Source organism: Typopeltis vanoorti, chromosome 8, assembly GCF_054136105.1.
Source record: "Typopeltis vanoorti isolate ZY-2024b chromosome 8, IOZ_Tvanoo_1.0, whole genome shotgun sequence".
NCBI classification, from domain to species: Eukaryota; Metazoa; Arthropoda; class Arachnida; order Uropygi; family Thelyphonidae; genus Typopeltis; species Typopeltis vanoorti.
Window position 1 is genome coordinate 147361294 of NC_143556.1, and position 24977 is coordinate 147386270.

At 35.4% G+C, this 24977-nt stretch overlaps 1 protein-coding gene across 1 annotated transcript in view; it reads left to right on the plus strand.

Annotated features, from left to right (window-relative positions):
• Window positions 1-24977, plus strand: part of LOC150104414 (2-oxoglutarate dehydrogenase complex component E1-like) — a 596096-nt gene that overhangs the window by 520919 nt on the left and 50200 nt on the right. Inside the window, exons 19-20 of the mRNA XM_090396361.1 lie at window positions 873-945; window positions 12048-12211. Of these exons, the coding sequence (XP_090252487.1) occupies window positions 873-945; window positions 12048-12211 (237 nt within the window). The remainder of the gene's footprint in view (window positions 1-872; window positions 946-12047; window positions 12212-24977) is intronic.

The following is a 24977-nucleotide window of genomic DNA, read 5'->3' on the forward strand; positions in this document are numbered from 1 at the left end:
ATCACTTCCTCCTGACATCTGGAATGGGCAGATCAAAGCAGAACATGGTCAGATTGGGGCTATGCAGACAATGACAGCTGCTGATGGTATGAAACACAAACCATGGAACATCTTCTGCAATGCTGTCTAATAGACATTAATAATATATGTATCCAAGAAGATTAATGCAGTGTAATGAAAGAGCTTTAAAGTATATTAGTCATTGGATGACTGAAATTTGACATTTTATGTTTCTGCATAATATTTTATGCAGGTAGCATTTTTATGTTACTCTTTTTTTTAAATGTCAGTTCTTTTAAATGTATGCATTTTATCATTTGTATATATGCTCTTATGTTTACTGTAGTTCACACACAAAATAAATGAATAGATAAGTGGATTCTTTATTTAAGTTACTGTTTTGAATTTTTATTTATCATTAAAGTTTGGAAAGAAAACCATATGCTGTGTTTATGGAACTGACAGCTATCAGGTAAAAGCACGGTAATATTCCAAAGTAAGTGTGTTTGGTTTCATCACTGGATAGTTGAACCATATGAAATAAACTGCTAATGTTTTCAATACCTACTTTAAATAGATACTGAATATGCATAGTATTCAGTATCTATTTAACTATAGTATACTGTAGTATAGTATAGTTGAAAATACAGGTATGGACTGCTCCAAGCACCCTGTTTATTTGGAGGGATTGCATTGCTGGTTAAGAAAAGATACAGGGTCTTAGGAGATTGAGGATTATCTAACATTAGAACCATCACTTTGATTATGATTCATATTAGTAAAAATTACTCTATACACCATTATTATATGATACTTGTTTTTGGTTAAACAATTTATCTTTTTTTTTTTTTTTTTTTTTTTTTTTTTTTCAGTTAATAATTTTAACACCAAAATCATTACTTCGCCATCCTGATGCTAAATCATCGTTTCAAGAAATGACTGAAGGTAAAAATCATTTTAATATTTGAATATAAATAAATATATAATATTCCATCCCATTTTCTTTTATAAGGGTATATCTCAAACTCAGTTGCCTCTGTTACAGCTAAATTTATAATTGGTGTTTTATAAACTTCATTTTCGATATTATGAGGCAATTATAATCTTCGTGGTCTGCTATATCTCTGAATATGCTTGTCCTTTATCTTACATATCATAAGATATCATCAGTGCAATTATCAAACAACAATAGGAACTAAATTTTAAAAATGTCGTATGATATGTAGGACAAAATTTTACATATTAAAAAGTTATTTACTGTGGCATACGTGTTATTTTATAGTTATGAATACTCCACAGGTTTTGCTAGGAGTATAAATGTTATGAATGAGACAAAATGTTTCAGAGGCTATTGAAAAATCTAAAAACAAAGGAAAGAATACTATTCAAAACAATTCTGGGCTGTCTAAAGTTTTATGACTGGGATTCATAAAGAGAGAGAGAGAGAGAGACTCGGTTCCAGAACTGCAGCAGAAAACTTTCAGCAGGAATGCAGTCATAAATACATAACAGTTTATTGGAGATGAAAAAGAAAAGCAACAATCTACCCTATATATATAAAATAAGCCTTTTTGTGTAACATTTTTCTGTCACGTTTTTTTCAAGTTATTTGAAACGTTTTGAAACTCGGGAGAACCAGCCTACCAGTCCAGAACTCGGGGGGATTGGGCGCCGTAAGTGCCGGGGGGGGGACCCCTTTCGGGTTCTCAAAATTCGAGTCATCAGAATTCAAGGAGAACCGGCTTACCAGTCCAGAACTCAGGGGGGTTAGGTGCCGGGGGCAGAAACCCCCCCCCCTTCGAAATTTGAGTCGTCAGAATTCAAGGAGAACTGGCCTACCCGTCCGGAACACGGGGGGATCAGGTGCCAGTGGGCGGAGCCCCCTAGTAATCTATAATGTAGCAAGGCAGCTTAGTAGATGATAGTTGACCAGAGATGCTCAAATATCAAATGTAAAGTTTCAGTGCTTAAACTGAATTATGCATTTACAGAAGAGTTGACTGGAAGGTCAAATTCCATATGACTGGAGTACAGACTTGGTTGTATTTGTTTATAAAAATTGAAATAAAAATATTGAAATGTGAGAACCAGATTAATTTCCCTACTGAGTATTCAAGATTTTTGCAAGCATGAAAAGAGGCTAAGAGAAACTTGTGGAAGAACAAGCCGTATTGTATAAAATATGAGACATAAAAAATAACTTTGATGAAAACTGTTTTAATAGTACAAAATTTTCGCCTTAGTATTGAATGCATCTTCAGCAGCGACAATGGGCAGTTTAACCCAATTCAAATACGAGGGGTCTGAAAAGTTCTTGGCCTAACAATGAAAAAACAAATTTATAATTTCAAAATTATTTTTATTTTTCAACATAATCTCCCTTAAGAATAATACATTTATTCTAGCAATGCTCCAGCGCCATTATCCCGTCCCTGTAGTGGTTCTCAGTAAGATCTCAAAATACCCCTCTACAGCTGCAATCACCTCTTCATTCGAACAAAAACACTGACCAGTGAGGAAGAGTTTAATTTTGGGAAGAGATAGAAGAGGGAGCCAAATCTGGGGAATAGGGTGGATGTTCCAACAATTCACAGTACAGATCTCTTAATTTCCCCATTGTGAAAACCACCTTTGTGGGCAGGTGCATTGTCCTGACGAAAGGTGATTTTTTTTTCTTCTGCAAAAAGTTCTTTTCTCACAAATTTTTTCATCTAGTCTGGTTATTATTATTCCGATCAGCGAATTGCTGATCAGAATAATATTCCCCGGTTATTGTTTTACCCTTTTCAAGATAATTAATAAACAAAATGCCTTTAGCATCCCAAAGCACTGATGCCAGACCTTTCCTGCTGACAGAACCGACTTTGTCTCCTTCAACACTGAACAACTGACTTCTTTCCACTATTTTGACTGCTGTTTGGATTCTGGTGTGTAATGGTGAATCCAAATCTCATCCATAGTAATAAATCAACACACAAAATCAGTTTATTCTTGTTAAAACACTCCAGCATTGTTCCGAGATTTTCATTCGAGTGCGTTTTTGATCTGCTGTGAGCAAGCATGGCACCCATTTTGCGTAAAGCTTTTTCATTTGCAATTCTTCATGCAAAATATATCCTACATATACTTTTAAAATGCCTATAGTCTCAGCAATTTCACGCACTCTGACTCGCCCATCATCCAATACCATATCGTGCACTTGATCAGTGATTTCTGGTGGTGTTACACTGTTTTTTGGATGTCCTTCACATGGATCATCTTCAAGGCTGGTATGGCCACATTTAAACTCGGCAGCTCATTTCTTAATTGTCAAAAATGAAGGAGAGTAGTGCCCATAAACTTATATGAACTTTGAATGAATTTCTTTTGCCGTTAACCTTCTTTTACAAAGAATTTTATAACCACATGATACTCAATTTTATCGATTTCAAGAGATACAGACAACATTTTCCCTTCAGACAGCTGTATAAAACAAACTACTTGATAGAATGACTTGCAATTTCACACTGATGTTTATAACAGATGTACCAACTTAGAAATTTTTTTTTGCCAATAGTGTTGCCATTTATGGTCAAGGCTGAGAACTTTTCAGACCACCCTCATACAGATAATATAAACATTTTAAAAAGTGCTATCATAGCATAAGCAAGACAGTGCTGTCAATAAAATTCTTAATTAATTTTTAAAAAAAAGAGTAAACTGTGTGTGTGTGTGTGTGTAAAATAAGAAAATCATAAATTAGGAATTAATTGAAAATCGATACAGCAATAATACAGGGGATAACCACCAGATCTATTTAAATTTTGGATGATGTAAGAAAGTCTTGCAGCTTTTTGTATAAACATTTTATAATGACTGTACTTTTGTGTAAGAGTTTGGTTGTCTTACAAAAGACTGTGCTTGGTCGACATCACATGTTTAACTAAGCCATTTTGCTTAGGTTTGTGGTACTAGTCCAGTACATTTTATTTATATTAGGGCCATTAAATCTCTGTTAATATTACAGCTAAATGAAGCAAAGAAATCCTTCGTACTTTTAAACAAAGGTACATGGTACGTATTTTAATTTCCAAAGAGTTCTTAATATGTGAACAGATTTTTAATTCCTTTAAGGACTATCTTTCAACTGCATTTTTCATGGAGTTTTTATATATCGTTCTTCATATTTCATTAGAATCTTACAAATGAGTTTTTAATTCAACTTACAATTCCCTTAAACAGTTCAGTTTACTAGTTATCCTTTTTAGGACTTCATCTGGTAATTTTACAAACAGGGATAAATTAGTTGTTCATATATTTGGATGTTATCTCATTCAGCCTGGAATTTCTATATTATCTAAAGGACATGACTATATAGTTTCTCTGAGAAAGTTACCTGTTATGAACTTTTTCATCTTCTAGAGAGAGGTTTGCATTCATTTCCTTCAGAGACTGCCAGCAGAGTCTACTTTCAGTCCTCCATAATTCTCTTCAAACCAAAAATCACCTATTTTCATTCCTAATGCTTTAAGAATTGAAAGCTTTTAAAATCTCAAATGAGTTGCAATTTTAATATTACTGGCATTGACAAAGGCAAAGTGATATTCATACAAGACAGAAACGGATACTTTAAGAAGATTTCCTTAATGCTTCATGTTTTTGCTACTTATCTCCCCCACCCCCAAACCTCATCAATCTTATTTGCAAAATCCAAGTACACTACTGTATATGCATCTCCTCTGTTCAAGGTATTTGTCACCTTGTTATAGTACATAAGTTAGTGAAACTTGATCTCCCATTAACAAACCCATGCTGATAACCACAGAGAATACTGCTGTTATCAACCCATTTCTGTATCCTACTTCTCACCAATCTCTTCAGGCCTTTCACCCCAACTCTAGATATACAGACTGATCTATAATTTGAAGCCTTATCACCTCCTTTATGAAGTGGAACAACGTTAACCCTCCTTCCACTCCCTTGGAACCTCTGATGTTGCAAAACTCTTGTTAAACAGGCATGCCAATGCTATTGCCAGTTCCCTGGAACATTTTTTTAAGATGTGCGGTGATATTTCTTCAAATCCTATCACCTTATTAACATCAAAGTTATTTATTTCCTCAAATACCTCTTGCTCACTCACAATTAAGCTATCCTCTGCTATGTCCTTAAGTTCCTCATGATTCCATCAGGATGAAATATGATCAGGATCATGATCATCCTGATCATGAGGAAATATTCCTCATGATCAGGATGAAACACACTTATAAATTGATCACTGAATATACCTCAACAATGTTTTCTGCAACAGTTACCATTCTACCACTTTCATTCCTTAACTTTATCTTGCCATGATCATTCTTCCTTCTTCTTGCCACATATCTAAAAAAACCTCTCTGGGGTTTTTCTTAGCCTGATTTGCCAATTTCTGCTCATACTCTACTTTTGTTTTCCTTACTAACTGAGTCACTCTACTGGCTTGTTCTATATATTCTTCATGTAACTGATTACCATTATTCATCTTGTATACTTCCTCCAAAGTACTTTCTTTTTCCAGATTTCATGCTTAAGCTCCACATTCATCCATTTTACACCAACCTTATTCAGGATTGTTGGCCTTTGGGATACATTCGTACATTGATGCTGTTATGCATTTCATTGTAAGTTCCTATGCAGCATTTATTTCCTTACGCTCAACTCCTCGTTCCATGTTATAGCTGGAAGTTGTCTCCTAAGCTTGTCATAATCACCAGCCTTATAATTCCATATATATCCTTTCCTCGCAAAAGCCTGCATATGACTAGCCACAACACAGGTGATCACTTCATGATCACTTTCACCAACTGGAGGAAAATGTGAAACCCCCTCTAACAATTACATCCTCTGATGAAATGATGAGATCTAGAACTCTTGATCCTCATGTGCCTTTCTTTACATGCTGCCTGAGATAGTTATCTCTCATGAACTCGAGAAATTCACTTTCCTTATTCCCAAATGCTATCTCTTCATTCCAATCTACGCTGCCATAATTAAAATCACCCATAATAATAACCCTTCCTTTGTTCACTAATCCAAGTTGTTTATACATTTCTTCTTCATCACATTTCCAGGCCTATAGCAACATCCAACTAAATATGTCTTCCTCTCAACCTCCATGTTTCACCACACTGCCTCATAACCATTGCCACTACTTCCCCCTTTCATGTCTACCTTATGTGGACTTAATTCCCCTGTTATCATCGGCAGCACTCCCTCTCCCTTCCTGCCCTTTCTATCCTCACAAAAAATACTTTACCTTTCCATTTCTATTCCTGTTACTATATCGTGTTTATTCAAAACCATCTTTCACTTATTCCAATGATTTTGGAGCAAATAAACCCAATCACTGAAACACTTTCATCCCCTTTATTTCTGATACTTCTGGCATTTGTATACAAATGCAACAGTTCATTTTTAGGTCTATAGCCAGTCCTATCCAAGTGATTTCCCCACAACACCTACCGAATCACCTTTATCACCACTTACTACATATACCCCCTCAGTCTCCACTTCTCCCCACATTGCAATATACTCCATCGTCATACACACGTTCACTGCCACTTTTAATATTCACCCTCTCTGTCCACCCGAGTTCCCCCCCCCCCCGTTTCCATGTTCCTCTTGTATTCCCGTTTTCTGTTCCCTCTCACACCACTGCCAAGCACTGCTGTCTCTTCAGTACAAAACTCCTGATTTTTCTCTTCATCTCTTCCTTCTGATCTCTGGAACTCATCACACACTGTACTTCCACACACTATACTTTTCAACCTCACTTTCTCCAGCACACTTACTCCAAAGTCATTTTAAATGCAACGCATCACACCTGTATAATTTCATTCTTCCCTCAAACATCATCCCAACTCCACTCCCTTCTCCTCACACAGCTCCACCAACATACCATTCGTGATTTTGGCTCTCCGTCGCAACTCAACATCATCATACCTGAGTAAGACAACCTTTCCCACTACTCTGTTATCTTTCATTCTTCTCAATAGCCGCCTGATATTTGTCCTCAACTCCTCCTTATGCCCAGTTAGATCATTCATCCCTACAATCACAACTAATGCTCTCGCTCGTTTTTTCCTCATGTCCAATGCCTTAATTATCCTACTCAATCTCCCACCCCGGATAACACACCTTATGGACTCTGTCAGTAACTAGCCCCCCTAATTATGGAATCTTCATATACAGCTATCATGGAATCACTCGTCACTGCTTTTACTCTTTGTTCTTTCATTGTTTTCTTGCATACTTTCATTAATTTCCACTAGTTGCCTAACATCACTCAACATATTCTTCATTTCATTTTTCATTTCCAATATCTGTTTCATTAATCTTGCATTCCGACATCACTCTCTATCTTGTTAGCTCTCGTTCAGCTGCACTTTGCTTCCTTTTCCTCGTTCATGCTTTCTTTCACCCCCTTATCACTAATTTTTGCTTGTACATCTTTGCATTCTTTCACTCCTTCAGTTTCTCTAACTTTCATTTCACTTCTGTTTTTCTCAACTTCTTCTATAACTTTCGCTTCTACATCTTTGCATCTTTTACTCCCTCAGTTTCTCTTACTTTCGTTTCATTTCCGTTTTTCGCAAATCTTTCCGTAACTTTCACTTCTATATCCTTGCAGTCTTTCACTCCCTCAGTTTCTCCTCGTTTTCGTTTCATTTTGGTTTTTCATAACTTTCACTTCTACATTCCTACATTCTTTCACTCCGTCAGCCTCTCAATCTTTCATTTCATTTCCGTTTCGTTCATGTACACTATTGATCTTTTCAGTCAGTTTCGCATTATGTGTATCGTGGTCTAACAGTATATCGCACTTACGACAAATCCATACTTAATCTTGTCTTTTGCTCATTCTCTCCCTCTCCACAAAGACATCTCTTACATTCCGCCATGCATACATATCATACTCAGGACATCGAATCAGTTTTGAAAAGTCTATGTCTGCAATGCTACTTGACTTTCGTGACATTCGCCTAATAGCACCAGTCGACTCGCGCGTGATTGACCTCCTGACCGGCATTGTGCGATATTTAAAATGCCAATTTAGACTAATAATTCTGATAGAATTCACACCAAAAATCACTCAGACACACTTCGTTCTCAAAAATAAATAATGAAACCCTAAAATTTATGAAACACTGCCAATTATTATTCAAAATAGAACATATTTGGATATTGGTGTATCATTTAAACCATCTAAAATATACCTTGTTCTCAGCCATTCATAATCAACCCTCTTTCTGAATTTTTTGTGTAGATGCCATCTAGCTTCATTGGTATTGTGCCAGCTGTTTCATTCTGAAAATAAACTTAACCACTTTCTTACATGGAACCAATAGCCTACATTGATGTATTCAATTCGCCATGGAAAAAATATTTCTGGAAGTTTGCCTTTTTTAAGCATCCTTCTTACTTGTGCAGTCTCTGATAATTTTTCAGCCAGTGTATATCAGAAACCTACCTCAATTGCAGATATATGCATCAAAGGTCTTGCCCTTCACACTTCCCAAAAAATTAGAACTATTAAATTATTAATTAATAGAGTACATAACTTCTTCATCCTTATAATAAGAGCTTCTCATTGTCAAAACTTTAATGAAATCAAATGGCTACAAGTCTCATCAAATTCTGTGGATAATTGACTTCTACATTTCTACACTGAAGGATACTTCATTAGAACACAGTTCCAATCCCATATATTTCTGATGTCTCAGAACCTATAGGCTGAATCTTGAAGTTTCAACTCATACCTATATTTTTATATCAAGAAAATTTTTAATCTCACACTGTCTGCATAAGATAAACTTTTGCCTATATCTCTGGCTTTTTACTAGATTCCTTGTGAAGGTAATGTATCTTTAGAAGGAGCATCCTCTGGAAAAAAATTTAACAAACATCAATATTACATTGAATATCTTAAACCTCAAAAATCTATATGGATAACACAGTATCCTTTGGAATGAAACTTGCTTTCTCCATAGAAGCAGTTTTAAATAGGAACATCTCTTTAAAGAAACTTCTGAAGTCCTTTTTGTTAAATTTCATTGAGTCATTTTCAATTCCTGGTGATTCTATAAACTTACACTCTCCATTCAGATCTGTCCCTAGCCATATCTTTCAGAATATCGAGGTGCATTCCTGTTGCTTCTTTAACTCCATCCACCCATCTAATTCTTGGTCTTCCTCTTCTCCTACTTATATCAACTTTAGCAAGCATCTTCTCCAGACTGTCATTTGCTCGCATAATATGTCCAAAGTATGACAACTTTTGCTTGATGATCATAGCTTCGAGGGAGCAACTGACTTCATTCTGTCTATCACTAATTTATTGGTTTGCTTTGCAGTCCATGGTATTCTTAGTTCTACATGTCGATTATGTACTGTTAATTTTAGTACAAAATATTTTCTATTTTTATTAGTTATTTATTGTGTTTAATGTTTGCTCTTTTAAAAGAATTTAGGAATCATATTTGATCTGGTTCATATCTGCATAACTCTCCAGATCACAAAGTTGAAAGAACTTCTTATCAGAATTATTCTTGGAAGAATGTCAACACAGCCATTGTTAACCTTGTTATTCATCATCATTTAATGCAGCTAAAAAAATTGGACATTTGGTAATTCTGATTAAATTGATGTTGACTACAAAATAACACCAGTGATTTCTGAGATATATTTGTCTTTGGATATCTTTGGAAAGAGGAATTTATGCAATACATTTTGATATATTAAAAAATAATTGCAACATACTGAGATTTTTCTGCGCCAAAATTTTTTTTTCTCTCTCTCCATCTCCTTAATGCTCTTCTGTAGATTAAATTCACTTGCAATTTTTTCCCTGGCAGAGTTACAAAAATTGATTAATTTATTTTTATAGTTATGTTGCAAGAAGCAATGAAAGATATTGAACATTTCTTTCCTGTTGGTTATACTATAAATTAAAGATATCAAGAAATTACTAAGTGCAAGTGTAATATAAGTGTAAACAAACAATGTCTGTGCTTGAAGTAACTTCACAACAGGGCTACTTGTATATACAGGCTAATGAGTTCGCATCACTTGCCTTAATGTCCCGTAATGCAACATACATATCCTTACAGACATGTATAATGCTATGCATTATGGGAAGTGTCACTACCAAGAAGTGATACCAATTTGAAGTAATGCAGAAGTCATATTTTTATATACAAGTAACCAAAAGGCATCACACTTTATTAAAATACTCTGATTAGAGATAGATGTTGCAAGTTTTTTCACTTGGTTATATTATAAATTAAAGATGCCAAGAAATTATACTTTTGGTTTAATCCTTTATCTAATTGTAAGCAAACAAATTTTGCACGTGAAGTAACTTCACAACTGGGCAACTCGTGTATAGAGGCTAATGACTTCACATCACTTGCCTTAGTATCCCATAATGCTAAACACATATCCTCACAGATGTGTATAATAATAATTATTGTTATTATTATTCAGGCCTCCATGGAGTCAAAAGACTCATCGTGGGTCCTTCCTAGGAAACACAGTCTATCGTACCACTCCTTGAACTTATTGACCGTTCTTCCTCTCACCGTTCTATCAGGCAATGCATTCCACAGTTCAACCACCCTCCATGCAAAGAAAAAACCACTCCTCACCCTCTTGCTCACAGTTCCAGGAATGGCCCCCTTGTCATCACTCCTTCCCTCTGTTCCACCAAGCGAAAGAACTCCTCAGTGTCAACCCTGTAACTACCTCTCAATCATTGACTGTACCTAATATTGTACAGTCCTGAAACCATCTTTATTATCTGCCTCTGTATGCATTCTACAGTTAATTTATCCCATTCAAATCCTGGGGACAAATTTGAGAACAATAGTCTACGTGTGGTCTGATCAGGGGCTTATACGATGGAATGATAACTATTTATCTCTGCAGGTCAGCATCCTTTGCAGTATTGCAGCAATCCTCTGGGTTACCTTCACCACCTTTGCAATATATTTCCTGAATTTCAGTTTTCTATCAATCATCACCCCTAGATCTCTCGTCTTTCCCCTACTTCCTCCAGTACAACTCCTCCAATCAATATGCATCCTTCCATCAATATATCCCAAACTTCAAGATATTTACATTGTGCTGCTTTAAACCGATACCCCCATTCATTTGCCCATCTGTCTAGTTTATTCAAATCCTCTTGCAGGGCTTCTGCATCTGCAAACAATTGAATATCCCACTGCAATCCATTGACAGTGTCATTGATATAATGGTTAAACAATACAGGTCCCAGTACTGAGCTCTGTGGGACTCCACTTGTAACCTTCTGCCTCCTGGATACTGCCCCACCATACACAACTCTCTGATACCTATCAGACAGCCAATCCTGAATTGAGCTGACTAACCCGACATCTAAACCCATGTGCTGCAACTTAAATATCAGCTTATCATGTGGCACCCTGTCAAATGCCTTTGCAAAATTACTTTGACCTTGGTATCACTTTTGGATTTTGCCCCACTGATGAGATATCACTAAAGATTCAAAACTGGTCTGTAGTTGCCCTTCCCATAATGCATAGCATTATACTTGTCCATAAGGATATGTGCTTTGCATTATGGGATACTAAGGCAAGTGATGTGAAGTCATTAGCCTCTACATCAAGTAGCTCAGCTGTGAAGTTACTTCACACTCAAACTTTGTTTGCTTACACTTGGATAAAGGATGAAACCGAGAATATAATTTCTTGGCATTTTTAATTTATAGCAATGAAAGGTAATGGAAGCAGTTACTGGTGCTTTAAATTTTGAAGTGTTTAAGTTGCAGTAATGTTGATCATTTCTATGAACATTGACATTTTATGTTTTGTAGCATATTTTGTAAAACAGTCTTGCAGAAAAAGCAAAATTTTTCCACTGTCATGATGGCAAATAACATTAACTGTTCCAACTAAAAACAAGTTACTAAATTTAATTGTTTATAATATATGATCAAATTACATTTATGAATTATAAAATATATTTTCATTGCATTGAAACCATTTTTTTAGGAACCACATTTCAAAGTATTATTCCAGAAAGTGGTCCAGCCATTCAGAATCCTGAGAAAGTTAAAAAGCTGGTTTTCTGCTCTGGAAAATTATATTATGAACTTATTAAAGAAAGACAGACTCAAAGCTTAGATAGAGAAATTGCAATTACTAGAATTGAACAGGTATTTTTGATAGTATTGAAAATAGTTGGCCAAATCTTCATAGAGTATTATAAAATATTCTGAAACATTCTAATAATAACTTTCTCCTGCATTATCACATTACTTTTATTTCCATAAATTCCAATTCTGTTTTTACATGTGAGCCTTATATATATAGCTTAAGAAATATAAATCTTCAAATTTTTTTCCTTTCATAAGCTATTGTTTATTGCCTTGGCTTATTTGTCTCCACCTTACAGTCAAAAGAATGTGTGTCCTTGGGTTGGTTGTGAAGAGCTAAGTTTGAAATTCATCAAGAATGCAAGGGAGGGGCATAAATTGAAATTAACTAACTCAGTCTTCAACTAATATGATAGGTCCTACTAGCATTGGGGGGGGGGACACTATCACAGTCTAACAATTTAACTTATTTAAACAGTCATTTGGTTGGTTAGGAAAATTTGTTGTGGAGTGGGAGTGATAAAGTCAGTCCGTATTGATTGTGAAATAGTTGATGCTGATAATGGGCTTCTGTATTCCTCCCCTTCAGAATACAGAATTAAGGATAATAGGAAGATAGCTTTGATGGCTCAGATTTATCTCATTTAGGGATAGATTGAATATAGACCTGCTTCAATTGTTCTTTAAATACACGAATATCCATGCATGTTGTGCATTTGTAGTATAGTACCAAGTATGTTTCATTGGAGTTGTGAATCATCATCGTGTGGATGTCATGAACTTTCATGTTATCATTTCTGATTAAGTTACTACTTGCTGACTTTTTTAGATGAAGCCTGTTATAATGGATTTTCAAAATAGGATAGTTAAGCATGATGGTTTTTTGGCAGTTGGTGATATGGGAATTACTTGATTATGCCATATCATGAGCTGATGACATGATTATGAACAGAGTTGTACTGTAAAAGCAGTGCTTTTTGGTGTTTATTTTCCAAAAAGGATATTTTAAGTGTGTACTTTAAACAAAAACCATAGTTTATTAATCTTGAAAGCTTATTTCATATGAGAGTAACATGAAGAGTATTTAATAGTGATATTGAAACTGGATAGTAAATATGTTTTAACAGGATTTGAGAAGGATGGACAGAATTATAGATACTAACTCAGCTAAACATCAACCATTTAAGTAAGAGGGGCATACATACATACATAGCTCATTGCAAAAACATGGTGTTAAAAAAGAGAATCATGATGTCATTATATATTAACAAGATTGAAGAATTTAAAATATTTTATTGAATTGGATTTAAACGGTATTGATGCGAACACAGATTGATAAGAAAATAACTATTTATTAACTTAAAAGTTATATTTCGCTGGTATTATATCCAGCATCTTCAGAGCACACAAACAAAGTTTGTTACAAATGCGAGACAACCACAATTCGGTGTAACAGTGGGGCTAGTATAAGTAATTGCAGCGTGCAACACAAGACAAGTCCTAATACTGTGCCATCTAAATTTAAAAAAAAAAAAAAAAAAGGCAGTAGTCCAAAGTTTTGAGGAAAAAAAAAATATATATATATATAGTAGTCCTTGAAAGTTTTGAAATATAATAGTCCAAAGTTTGAAAAAAAATAAAATAAAAATAAATATTAATTTGGTCTTAGGATGACTGTCTCCCAAATCTTTGGTAGATTTATACAGCCATACTTGTTAAGGTTTGGAGTATGTTTTAAGGCTTCTATTGATTCCAGGAACAACCTCTCTGACTTGTAGAAGCTTCTGTTCAGTACTTTTGTTTTTTTCCAATTGATCCTGTTTGCTGGGGTATCCAAAGCATGGTCTGCCAGACCTGACTTGCCATAACAAAAGTGCCGGATATATTTTTTGTGTTTTCACTGAGGCGGATGTCCACGGTTCTTCCTGTCTGTCTGTAGTAGGCTCGATGACAAGAACAGGGCACTTCATAGACTCTTGGATGTGATAAAGGAGTGAAGCTGTCCTTAGGTGAACGGATGAGAGTTGCCAATTTCACATAAGGTTTAAATACAGTGCGCAGTTGGTGTTTGTTAAGCACCCTAGATATCTTTTCAGATGTGCCTTTAATGTACGGGATGGTGATAGTTTTGTTGTAGTCTTCTCTGGTAGATAGTGGGGGGGGGGGGATTTCTGGGTAGCATTTAGTATTTTATCTGTCTTATGGAGATTATAGCCATTGGTTAGGAAGGTGTGGTGCAATCAATTATCAGTGAGAGCAATGTCATTGGAACTGATTGCTCTAGCTCTATGGGTTAGTGTTTTTAAGATACCATATTGTTGAGAAGGGTGATGATGTGACTGTTTGTGTAAATATCTCCCTGTATGTGTGGTTTTCTATAAACCGAAAATGATAAGGAACCTTCTGGAGGATGTGTGATCAGTGTGTCCAGGAAGGACAGGCAGTCATTGCTTCTAGTTCCATTGTAAAGTGGATTTTAGGGTACTGGCTATTTAGATGCATTAAAAATGTATTCAATGTGTCAGAGCCATGTGGCCAAATAGCAAACACATCATCAACATAGCGTAGCCAGAGACTAGGTTTGAGAGCGTCTGTGTTGATAGCTAGCTTTTCCAGATATTCTATGTTGAAGGGGGAGAAAGGGGAAGGATCCCATAGCTGTCCCATCTAATTGTTTGTATATTTTCCCTTTCGTGTAAAATAACCTGCCTATACCGTGAATTTAAATAGCTGAAATATATCTGAGGGAAATTGTGAATTTAGTAAGTTAAGTGTTTCAATCAGTGGTACATTAGTGAATAATGAGGTGATATCAAAACTCACCATTAGGTCTGAACTATTTAAGGTGTGGTTTTCTAAAATACTTTTTAGGTGGGTAGAATTTTTAACAAAAGAGAGAGAATTGTTTGTGCAAGTGGCTAGTAGTTTGGCTAAATGTTTAGCTAGTTTATATGTAGGACTGTTTATACTGTCTAAAATTGGGCGTAAAGGTGTACCTTGTTTGTGGATTTTTGGAGCTCCATATATTCTGGGTATTTTAACGTGAAAGGGTGTTTGAGTTTGTTCACTGTTTCTTTTGGCCAGGAAGTGACTTTGTTCAATAACTTGCACACCTTATTCTTTTGTGAGTTGGTGAGATCTTGATCTATGATTTGATATGTTGACCGGTCTTGGAGAAGTGTGTGCATTTTGCTTTCATATTCTGTTGTATCCATTACTACCATTGTGTTTCCTTTGTCTGATTTGGTTATTGTAATGTGGTTATTATTGCTTAGCTCTTTTAGAGCCATTTTCTTTATGTGGGATATTATTTTTGGGAGGCTTAGAATGGATTAGGATATTGGCCATGTCTAACCTAATATTATTGGCTTTTAAGTTAATAAATAGTTATTTTCTTATCAATCTGTGTTTGCATCAATACCGTTTAAATCAATTTCAACATATGTGACGAACACATAAGCCTTTTCACACATTAAAATATTTTAAGTTAAAAACTTAGAAGGAAAGCATAGATCTAATCCAAGGAATTTGTTATTTATTTTATTTTAATTTTCAAATTCCTTGGATTAGATCTATGCTTTCCTTCTAAGTTTTTAACTTAGAATATGTTTTTTTCTTATTATGTTATAATAAGAAAAAAACATATGTATCATAAATTCAGATCTAAGTTTGTAATCCAGGTCACAGCTTCAGGAGCCACTTGTAAAAAGTCATTCCAGTCATTCTGATAAGCACGGAAGGTGCAATCTTTTACAATATATTGCATAGTCTGTCATGGAGCACCACAGTCACATTCTGGAGATGATTGTCTGTTCCGTTTATAGAGAGTATCCCCACATATCCATGTTTGTCCAAATTCTATTTAGTACTGTCCAGGTTTTGTGAGGTAGATCCGATCCTGTAATGATTTAATCACCTTTAAAGATGTTATGCAAATGTTCTTTCGTATTTTCCTTCCATTTTTCCTCCCACTTTGATAAAGGATTAAAATTATTTAGCACTAGTTCTTCTGCTGCTCGTAGTTATGGATGGCGAGATTTCAATCTATTGACGTTAAGAGTTGGGAGATCCTGTTGAATAGGTAGATTTGGATTACAAGCAATTTTTTGAAATTTATGGACTAAAGAATTCGATCTACGTAGTTCTGTAGGGATAATGCCTGCTAAAAGAGGTAACCAATATGTTGGAGTCGATCTAGTAGAGCCTGTAATTAATCTTAAGGTATTATTCAATTGAGAATTGATAATCCTTGTGTGTGGGCTATTTAGCCACACAGGAGCACAATATTCAGCACTTAAGAATACCAAAGCAAGGGTATTCTCAGGTCTGAAGGCTGTTGTCCGAAGAGTAGAGGCTCTTGAACCCTGGATAGTATTACAGAGTCTCAGTAGAATATTATTATTATTGTGCCCTTAGTTTGTATGCCAAGTTTGAAAGATGTTGCCTGAAAGTGAGAGAATGGTCAAGTGTGACTCCCAAGTACTTAGGAAATTTATTATATGGAAGTGCAGTGTTGTTCAATTCAATTTTTTAGTTCCACATTTGCGAAGTTATTATTTAGATGAAAACAAGATGTTACTGTTTTGTTCCTATTTAAACAGAGTCTCCATCTATTAAAATATTCATCCAGTATAGTTAAGTCAGCTTTTAGAATTTCTTCTGTATGATTTATGCTGTATAGTTATTGCTATATCATCGGCATAACAAAATTTCCTTGATGTAGTGACGGGAAGATCAGATATATGCAGATTGAATAATAAGGGGGATAAAACGGATCCCTGTGGCAATCCATTATTTAACTTTCTTTTGCTGCTAGTTTTATTACCTATAGCCACTATAAATCTTCTATCTCTTAGCATATTGTTAATAATATGGACTATTGTACTACATGGGGTAATTTTATATAATTTATACAGAAGGCCTTGTATCTAGATGGTGTCGAAGGCTGCTGACAAATGAATAAATGCTGCTGATGTTTTTAAAGCTTTTTGAAAACCTGCTTCTATGTGAGTTACTGAAGAGAGAATCTGGTCACAACACCCACGATTTGGTTTGAAGCCAGCTTGTTCTATTAGGACATATTTAAAAATAGTGGAGCCTATCCTATTATAAATAAGTCTTTCAAAGAGCTAGCCTGGTTGGCCAAGTGATTATCGTATCCGCTTTCCAATCAGAAGGCTGCAGGTTCGAATCTCACCTTGGATATGGATGTTTGTGATTGTCTTGAAAGACAATCACAAACATTGGTAGTAGATGCCATTGGCGTAGATGATGAAGGTAGTTGCGGTTGGTGGAGACAGAGTAGTAGAGTAGGTGCCCCCCCTCGATGAGTCTTTGGACTCCCTGGAGGTGTTATGCAATAATAATAATAATAATAAACAGTTTATAACAACAACTAAGGAGAGTAATAGGTTAGTAACTTTCCGGTTTATGATTAGGCTTACCAGACTTTAAAATTGAAAGTATTTTTGCTTTTTTAAAAATAGTGGAAAGTTTACCAGTAGTAAGAATGTGAGTATAGAACTTAGTTAACCATAATCTTGTATTTGTTCCCAGATTAATCAAAAATTCTGGATGAATGTTATCAAAACCAGGAGCCTTACCAGGCTTTAATTCCTTTAAGGCTGCTGACTTCTTGCTGCATAAAAGGGTGTGCAAAATTTGAAGTTATAGGTGAAGACTTGCTAAATTCTTTTAATTTTCTCTTAATATATCTCGTATGCTTTTTATTGATTGGGGCACGTGATGCATTAACAATATGTATAGCTAGTTGATCTGGGGTGATTCTTGGTTGTTCTTTAATCAATGGAGCACTACCACCTAGTTTCCTAAAAAGGCTCCAAGCTTTACGGCTGGAATGAGTCAAATCTATACCTTCAACTGTATTTATCCATTTTTTCCTTCAGGATATATCCAAGTTTTCTAGAAGTTCGTCTGCTGTTTTTGGGTTGTTGTTTATCTGATATTCATTATAAAGTAATTCACATTCTTCGCTCCACCATGTATATAGTTATGCCTAATACCTGTAGGAATACTTTTCTTGGCAGCAAGCAGGACTACACCTGTAAATTGATGAAAATGACTACTTATTGGAGATATCCAGTGAATACATTTGTCAAATTCATTTGCGTATTTATTCCAGTCAGCCTTTTTAAAATTCCAGCGTGGAATAGAAATACCAATGTCAATTAATACCGGTCTATGTTGACTGTGAGGAAAGTCAAACCCTTCTCAAATTTCGCATAGGGTGACCTGAATTATTTTTGCTCACAAGACATAAATCAGGGTTATAGTCTCTTTTCCAGACCACAAATCTAAAAGTGCCTTTGTCTTTGGCATCAAACACTAAGTGAAGATTATTTAGTTCGATCCATTCAGCAAGTTTTTCACCACATTCATTGTTTTGAGCATAATTCCACTGTTCATGGTGACTATTAAAGTTCCCAACATAAATTGCGGGATGTTCAGCAATAGGAATAATTTTTTTCCGGCCAAGGTGATCCAGGTGGCTTATAAATATTTGTAATTGTAATATCTTGAACTTTTATCACTACTGTATATATGTATGTTTTCTTCATTATTTTGAGATAGAAGATAAACTTCTTTAAGACGATTTCGCACGTACGTTGCTATTCCATATACTTCGTGATAAGTTGCACCAATAACAGTGGAACCCAGAATGCGACCTCTTTTAAGGAGCTGTTCAGGATCAGCAGCACGTGTTTCCTGGACAGCAATCACATCAACATTGTTGGTTAACAATAATTTCGATAAATAATTGCATTTGGCTTTGCTAATAGATTCAATATTTAAATAACAAATAGGGCCAATGTTTCTAAATTCTGGTTTCTATAAGTCACTATATTCAGTAGACATCATGAAATTGGCCAGGAGATCCTTAGGATGGACTGGCTGCCTATCGCTGTTGCTCATTTAGCACCACCCAGGGGACACATATAACTTAAGATGTCGTAAATGGAGTATACTTAAGGTGTCGTAAATCACCTATCATGTTACCATCATCATGGAGACTTACGACACCTTAAGTTAAACGTAGCAACAGATATCGCTCTACCAACAAGAAAAGAGATACAACACATAATTAAGAATCCTCCTAATAATAAATCCCCTGGGTGTGATAATATTTAGGCTGAACTGCTGAAAGCTTTGGCAGTCTATAATACCAACTATAGTGGATTCCATTCAGGACATCTATAAACAAATAGAATTACCTGAAGTTTTTACAGCTATTTATCTGCAAACCAATTTCAAAGAAAAATAATGCACAAAATTGCAAGGATTGGATTACAGAACTGCAAGCCTATTATCCCATACATCTAAAATTATTTTAACCATTGTTAACAAAGAAATTGAAAGAGCCTTAATCGATGAATTGAGTGAATAACAGAAATGCTTCAGAAGAGAAATGGGAGCCATTAATGTTATCTTGGAACTAAAAATACTAATATAAAGATCACTTGAAAGAAATAGGAATATATACATATGCTTCGTAGACTTTCAGAAGACCTTCAGCTAGGTAAAATATAATAAAATGTTCAATATATATTAGATAAATAAGACATAAAGATTAAGATTTCTTAAGATTATAAAAATAATTTACACCAAATAAAAAATGCAGCTGTTTAACTCTGAGACTTTTGAAGTGAAAATAAAAACAGGAGTTAGACAAGGCTAACTCTTATCCTTTCACCAAATTTATTTAATATATATAGTGAAACAGTGATGAAAATGATTGAAAAACGAAAAAATAGGAATCAGTATCAATGGTATAAAATACAACAATCTTAGATATGCTGACGATACCATTCTAATAGCAGAAAATAGAAACAAATGAATCAAATTACTTCAGCTTCTAACTGAAGAAGGTAAAGAGTTTGGATTAGATATACAGGGTGTTCGGGATAAATTTGACATATTTATAATTAATTATATTTTTCCGTAAGTTACATGTATTAACACACACTTCTCTTCATTTAAAAGTTTGGACCCTTCATTCATATACAAGATGTCAGAAAGGATGGATAGCTGGAACCCACCTGAATCATGGAAGAGAATAACTTGTATCATGATGATTCGTGCCCGCCATCAAAATAAGGATATTACGACTGCTGCCCAATGCTCCCTGAATACAGTAAAAACAATCAGGCATGAACTAGAGACTTGCAATGGTGACTACGAGGATGTAGCAAGAAGAAAGATCCCTAGCAGACGATCTGATTGTATTCGTACAGCAGAATTCCTCGCAAATCTGCAGGAACAGGTGTTGAAGAACCCTGGCATTGGAATTCGGGCTTTGTTCGTGGAGTTGCTAACTGTAGTCAAGCCCTGGATAACAAGGGTAGCCAATGGTAGGCCGTATGTATGGCAGCAGGATTCGGCCCCTTGCCACACCTCTGGGAAAAGTCAAAAATGGTTGTCTGAAAATTTCTACGACTTCACCAGTCCAAATGTTTGGCCTCCAAACTCCCCAGACCTTAACCCCATGGATTATTTTGTATGGGGCGCAGTTGAAAAAGACACCAATCGCACTTCCAGTAATACAAAAGCCCAGTTAATGGATAAAATTAAAACAGTTTTTGCGGCCCTTCCCAGGGAGACTGTAGCATCAGCTTGTTCGAGGTTCCGAAGCAGAATTGAAGCTGTGATCGATGCTAATGGTGGTTATTTTGAGTAAATCTTGTTGATAGTATTGTAATTAACTCTGCCTGTAATGTTTTTTTGTCAATTCATTAAATTTAATAGATACAAAGAAGATTTTCTTTTTCATAAATATTCATAAACTATATGAAAATTGAACATACAACAGAATACAAATATTTAGGCACTTATTTTACTGCAGATGGAAAGCAAGATAAAAAAAATAAAAAGAAAGAACAACCATAGCTAAAGTTGCCTTCTGGAAAAATAAAGGTCTGCTCAGAAGTTCTGTGAGTATCGAGACAAAGAAAAGAATGATAAGAGCATTAGTGTGGTCAGTTTTCATATATGGAAGTGAGACTCTTGGGTATTCAAGAAGAGAGTAAGACAACAGATAATGGCCTTTGAAATGTGGTGCTATAGGAGAGCTCTGAAAATCTCATGGACAGATTATGCAACAAATATAGATGTTCTACAGAGAATGAGAACACAGAAATCTTTATACGTAAAATGATCCAGATATAGATGAGATTTGCAGGACATGTACTGAGAGGTTCAGCTAGACAGAGGGATACTAACAGTTTTAGAAGGAAAAATTATGGGAAAGGGATCAAGTAGTAAAAAATGAAGAACATGGTTTGAAGATATAAGATCATGGACAGGATCACATGGCTATCAGGAAAAAAAAAAAAAAAAAAGGAAAGCCACCAACAGAGAGTACTTGGAAGGACATGGTGCTGCACCCTCTCACTGAGGAAGGCTACATGATGATGATGAAACAACTATGTGTAGGTGAGAGTAATGCTTCAAGTGCAAGAGAATGCCCAGCTTACTTTTTAGTTATTTATGCTACAAAAAACATGGTGTTATCATTATTCCAAGAATTGAGATTTGTTTTGTCCGTTTCAGTACTCAAGTTCTTCCAGAACTCTAGCTAGATGGGTTTAAATAAAATTAAGTCTTTTGGAATCCATACAGTCTTGTTGAACAATCCCAGTTTTTATTTCAGCAGGATCAGTATGCAATGACTTAATATAGGAAACACATTGAAATTATATATTGTAGTAATACTGGTACAACTGGATGGAATTTAATGAGTTATGGGTTTTTCCAGTATCAGTCCAGCACACCAGAGGTCATAAAGTCTGTATAACACAACAGTGTATGTGTAGGAGCATGTAGTTACAATAGGGAAAAAGATTGGTGAGAAAGGTTGTTCCAAAATACAGAGTTAGAATGTAAAAAACATGAAAAGCTGATTCGGTAAATTTGAAACTGAACTGTTTGTATTGACTAGTGCTGTTCATGTTTTTACATACTTAAAAAATGAAGAAATGATGTTGGTCAGTTCATTAGGGCAGTTCCCATAAAAAGACCTATAGGAAAAGCATAATGCAACTATGAGAAAGTGATTGGAATAAGGAGGGGGGGGGGTGAGGTCATCTATAAGCCAACTGCCATCTTCTGGATATCACAGACATATTTGGTAAGGTTTATAGTGCATCACTCCAAACATGAAAACAACATTCTAATTTTATTTAATGTTCAGTAGATTTGGGAACTGGACATGCATGGTAAGACACCAAATTTTATGGAGTTAGCCAAAGAAGAGAAATCTCATCTTCATTAAAAATTTGAGTATTATCCGAGATAATGAGGGGGGGGGGGTGGATGAAATTAGATTATGCTTATGAGAAATACAAATTCACTAGTTTGCCATTACCCAATTGGAAAATAACAAAATCGTTGTTTGAGACATTGGTTATGTCTTAAACAATGATTTAAGTTGCACCTTAAAATGTGCATAACTTGATCACTGTCAAATGCAAACAAAGAATAGAGTTAACTCTCATCAACCAAATCATTGTTAAGATTTGAAGGTTAATTTATAGTAGGAGGAAGGGCATAGAAAATAGTACAGAGCTGTGTACAGTGGTATTGGTGGAGAAATCTGAAGAGAGGAAACTGACATTTCATTTGCAAAGGATAAAAGACAGACCATAGGATGACAGCTTATAGATAATTTATTTCATTTATTTATTTATTTATTTCAGAACTTTCCTTGGCTTGTCAAAAGGTCAGTAAAGTTGGAGCGAGAGTGGTAAAATCCATGTTGGTGATCATAAAATAATTGATGTGCCTCCAAGTTGTGAAATCATTGCTGTTGATGACCATCTGCATTTTTTCCCCAGAAGGCAGAAATAAGATAATAGGAAGATAGTTTAATGGCTTAGATTTATCTCCTTTCAGGAGATAAATCTAATAATATAAATAATATAATATAAACTGAATAATATAAACTTGCTTTTATGTAGGTTCTTCTAATGTTCTTTTTGAAAAAGATCAGATCAGAGAAGACATCCAGTGAACTGCTCTTGGATTGTGAAACATGAATTTCATGATCATATGCCCAAGAGTAAGAGAAAATGATTTATGCCTCAATGTCAGAGAAATCTGATAAAAAAGATAAAAGGATAATTCCTGTCTTATTTCTGGGTAATGTTAAAGTGGTACCATCTGGATATAAGAAGTTGCACCTAGGGACCTTGATAAGGGACCAGAAGCCCAACTACCATTTGGGTAAGAGAAGTTTCTTGCATTTGGTCCTTCAGAATGAGTTTTTTTTTTTAATAAATATAGTCTTCAGGGTAGATGACTGCAAAGCTTTGATTTGAGCCAGTTGAGATATGCCAGATAGCTTTGGCATGCTTGTTAAAGAATAAAGGATTGGATAATGTTTTGTGTAATCTGTAAGGAATCCCTTATTATTATTATTAAGAGAAACCTTCAGGGAGTCAGGAACTCATCGAGAGAGGCTATGGCACCAGATTTGCACCAGCTGTCATACCTGTTCTTGAATTCATTCACACTACTTGCACATTCCAATTGCACATCTCAGTCAGACCAGGCGACATCGGTGAATAAACTACTCTAAACTTGTGCTCCCCCATTTTATCGTTATTGTGTTTCTCATTGAAATTAATCAATAAACGGAAATCCTAACAGCTGGTACTAAGGAGTGAATTACTTCTGCACAACCTGTAAGTACTTATAGTGCATTAAATCAGCTATCTTTCCAGTTTTAAATCAGCCATGTGTAAGTGCTCGCTATGCCTACCATATGAAGCAAAGATGGCTACAACAAAAGCCAAATGCGAACAAGCACTCTGTGTTTTGCCAGTACAGCACCATCGTTCACTGCTGACAAACCCACAACATGCTGCAGCTGTAAAACTGGTGCCACAGATTAAAAAAAAAAAAAGAAAGGTATATTCTGCAAGTTCTGTTGTCACTGGCTGCACACTTCCTGCACCAAATTAGGCGAATCGGTGCACAAGCTATTTATTGACCTCAACCAGCCCTTTTTCTGTTTGCTGTGCCTCCCTTCTGTAAAACAACTCCTGAACATAGGTAAATGAGTCCAAAACCTCGAACAGCACATCAGTGCTATGAACGAAACTTTTTCCTCCAAAATATGAGCAGTGGAAGCTAAGCTCAAACAAATTGATGACTAGTACCACAATGGAAATTCAACTTTGCCCGCGAATGAACTCTGCGACCTAATCACATCAACAGTATACAATTCAATGGAGGCCAAAAACAAAAAAATTCAATGCCGCTGAATTTTTTGATAGAAGATGTGATAGAAGCATCTAAGTTATTAAAGAAATTTTATAAGATTAAAACTGATGAATTTTTTTCATTATGTGTCAGGAAGGAAGAGAATGAGGGGTCACCCTGGAAGTTGTATAAGAATGTGGTTAGCAATGATGTTAGGACCAGATTTTTTGCTTATAAGGTGGGGAATTGGTGGAATTGGTTTGCCAGAAATGATTGTGAGTGCTTCATTAGTGTATGAGTTTAAAGAGAGGTATGATAGCTATAGATTTATAAATTTTATTACCACCCATTGTATGTATTTCCATGATTTGCTATTCTGCATCTCTTTAGATATTATAGAAAGATCCAGGGAAGGAGAAATGAATAAGTACACCCACTTCAGCCCTGCTAGACGTTTCAGAGCTCCAGTGAGACAGGAGTGTATCTGTTAAGGTTTTTATATAGTTATGTCTGCAGTTATATGCCTCTTGGTGAAACAACCACCATAATATTATGGTGATTGTTAATGAGGCAGCACAGGAGGGAGGGATTTTCTCATAGTCTGTGA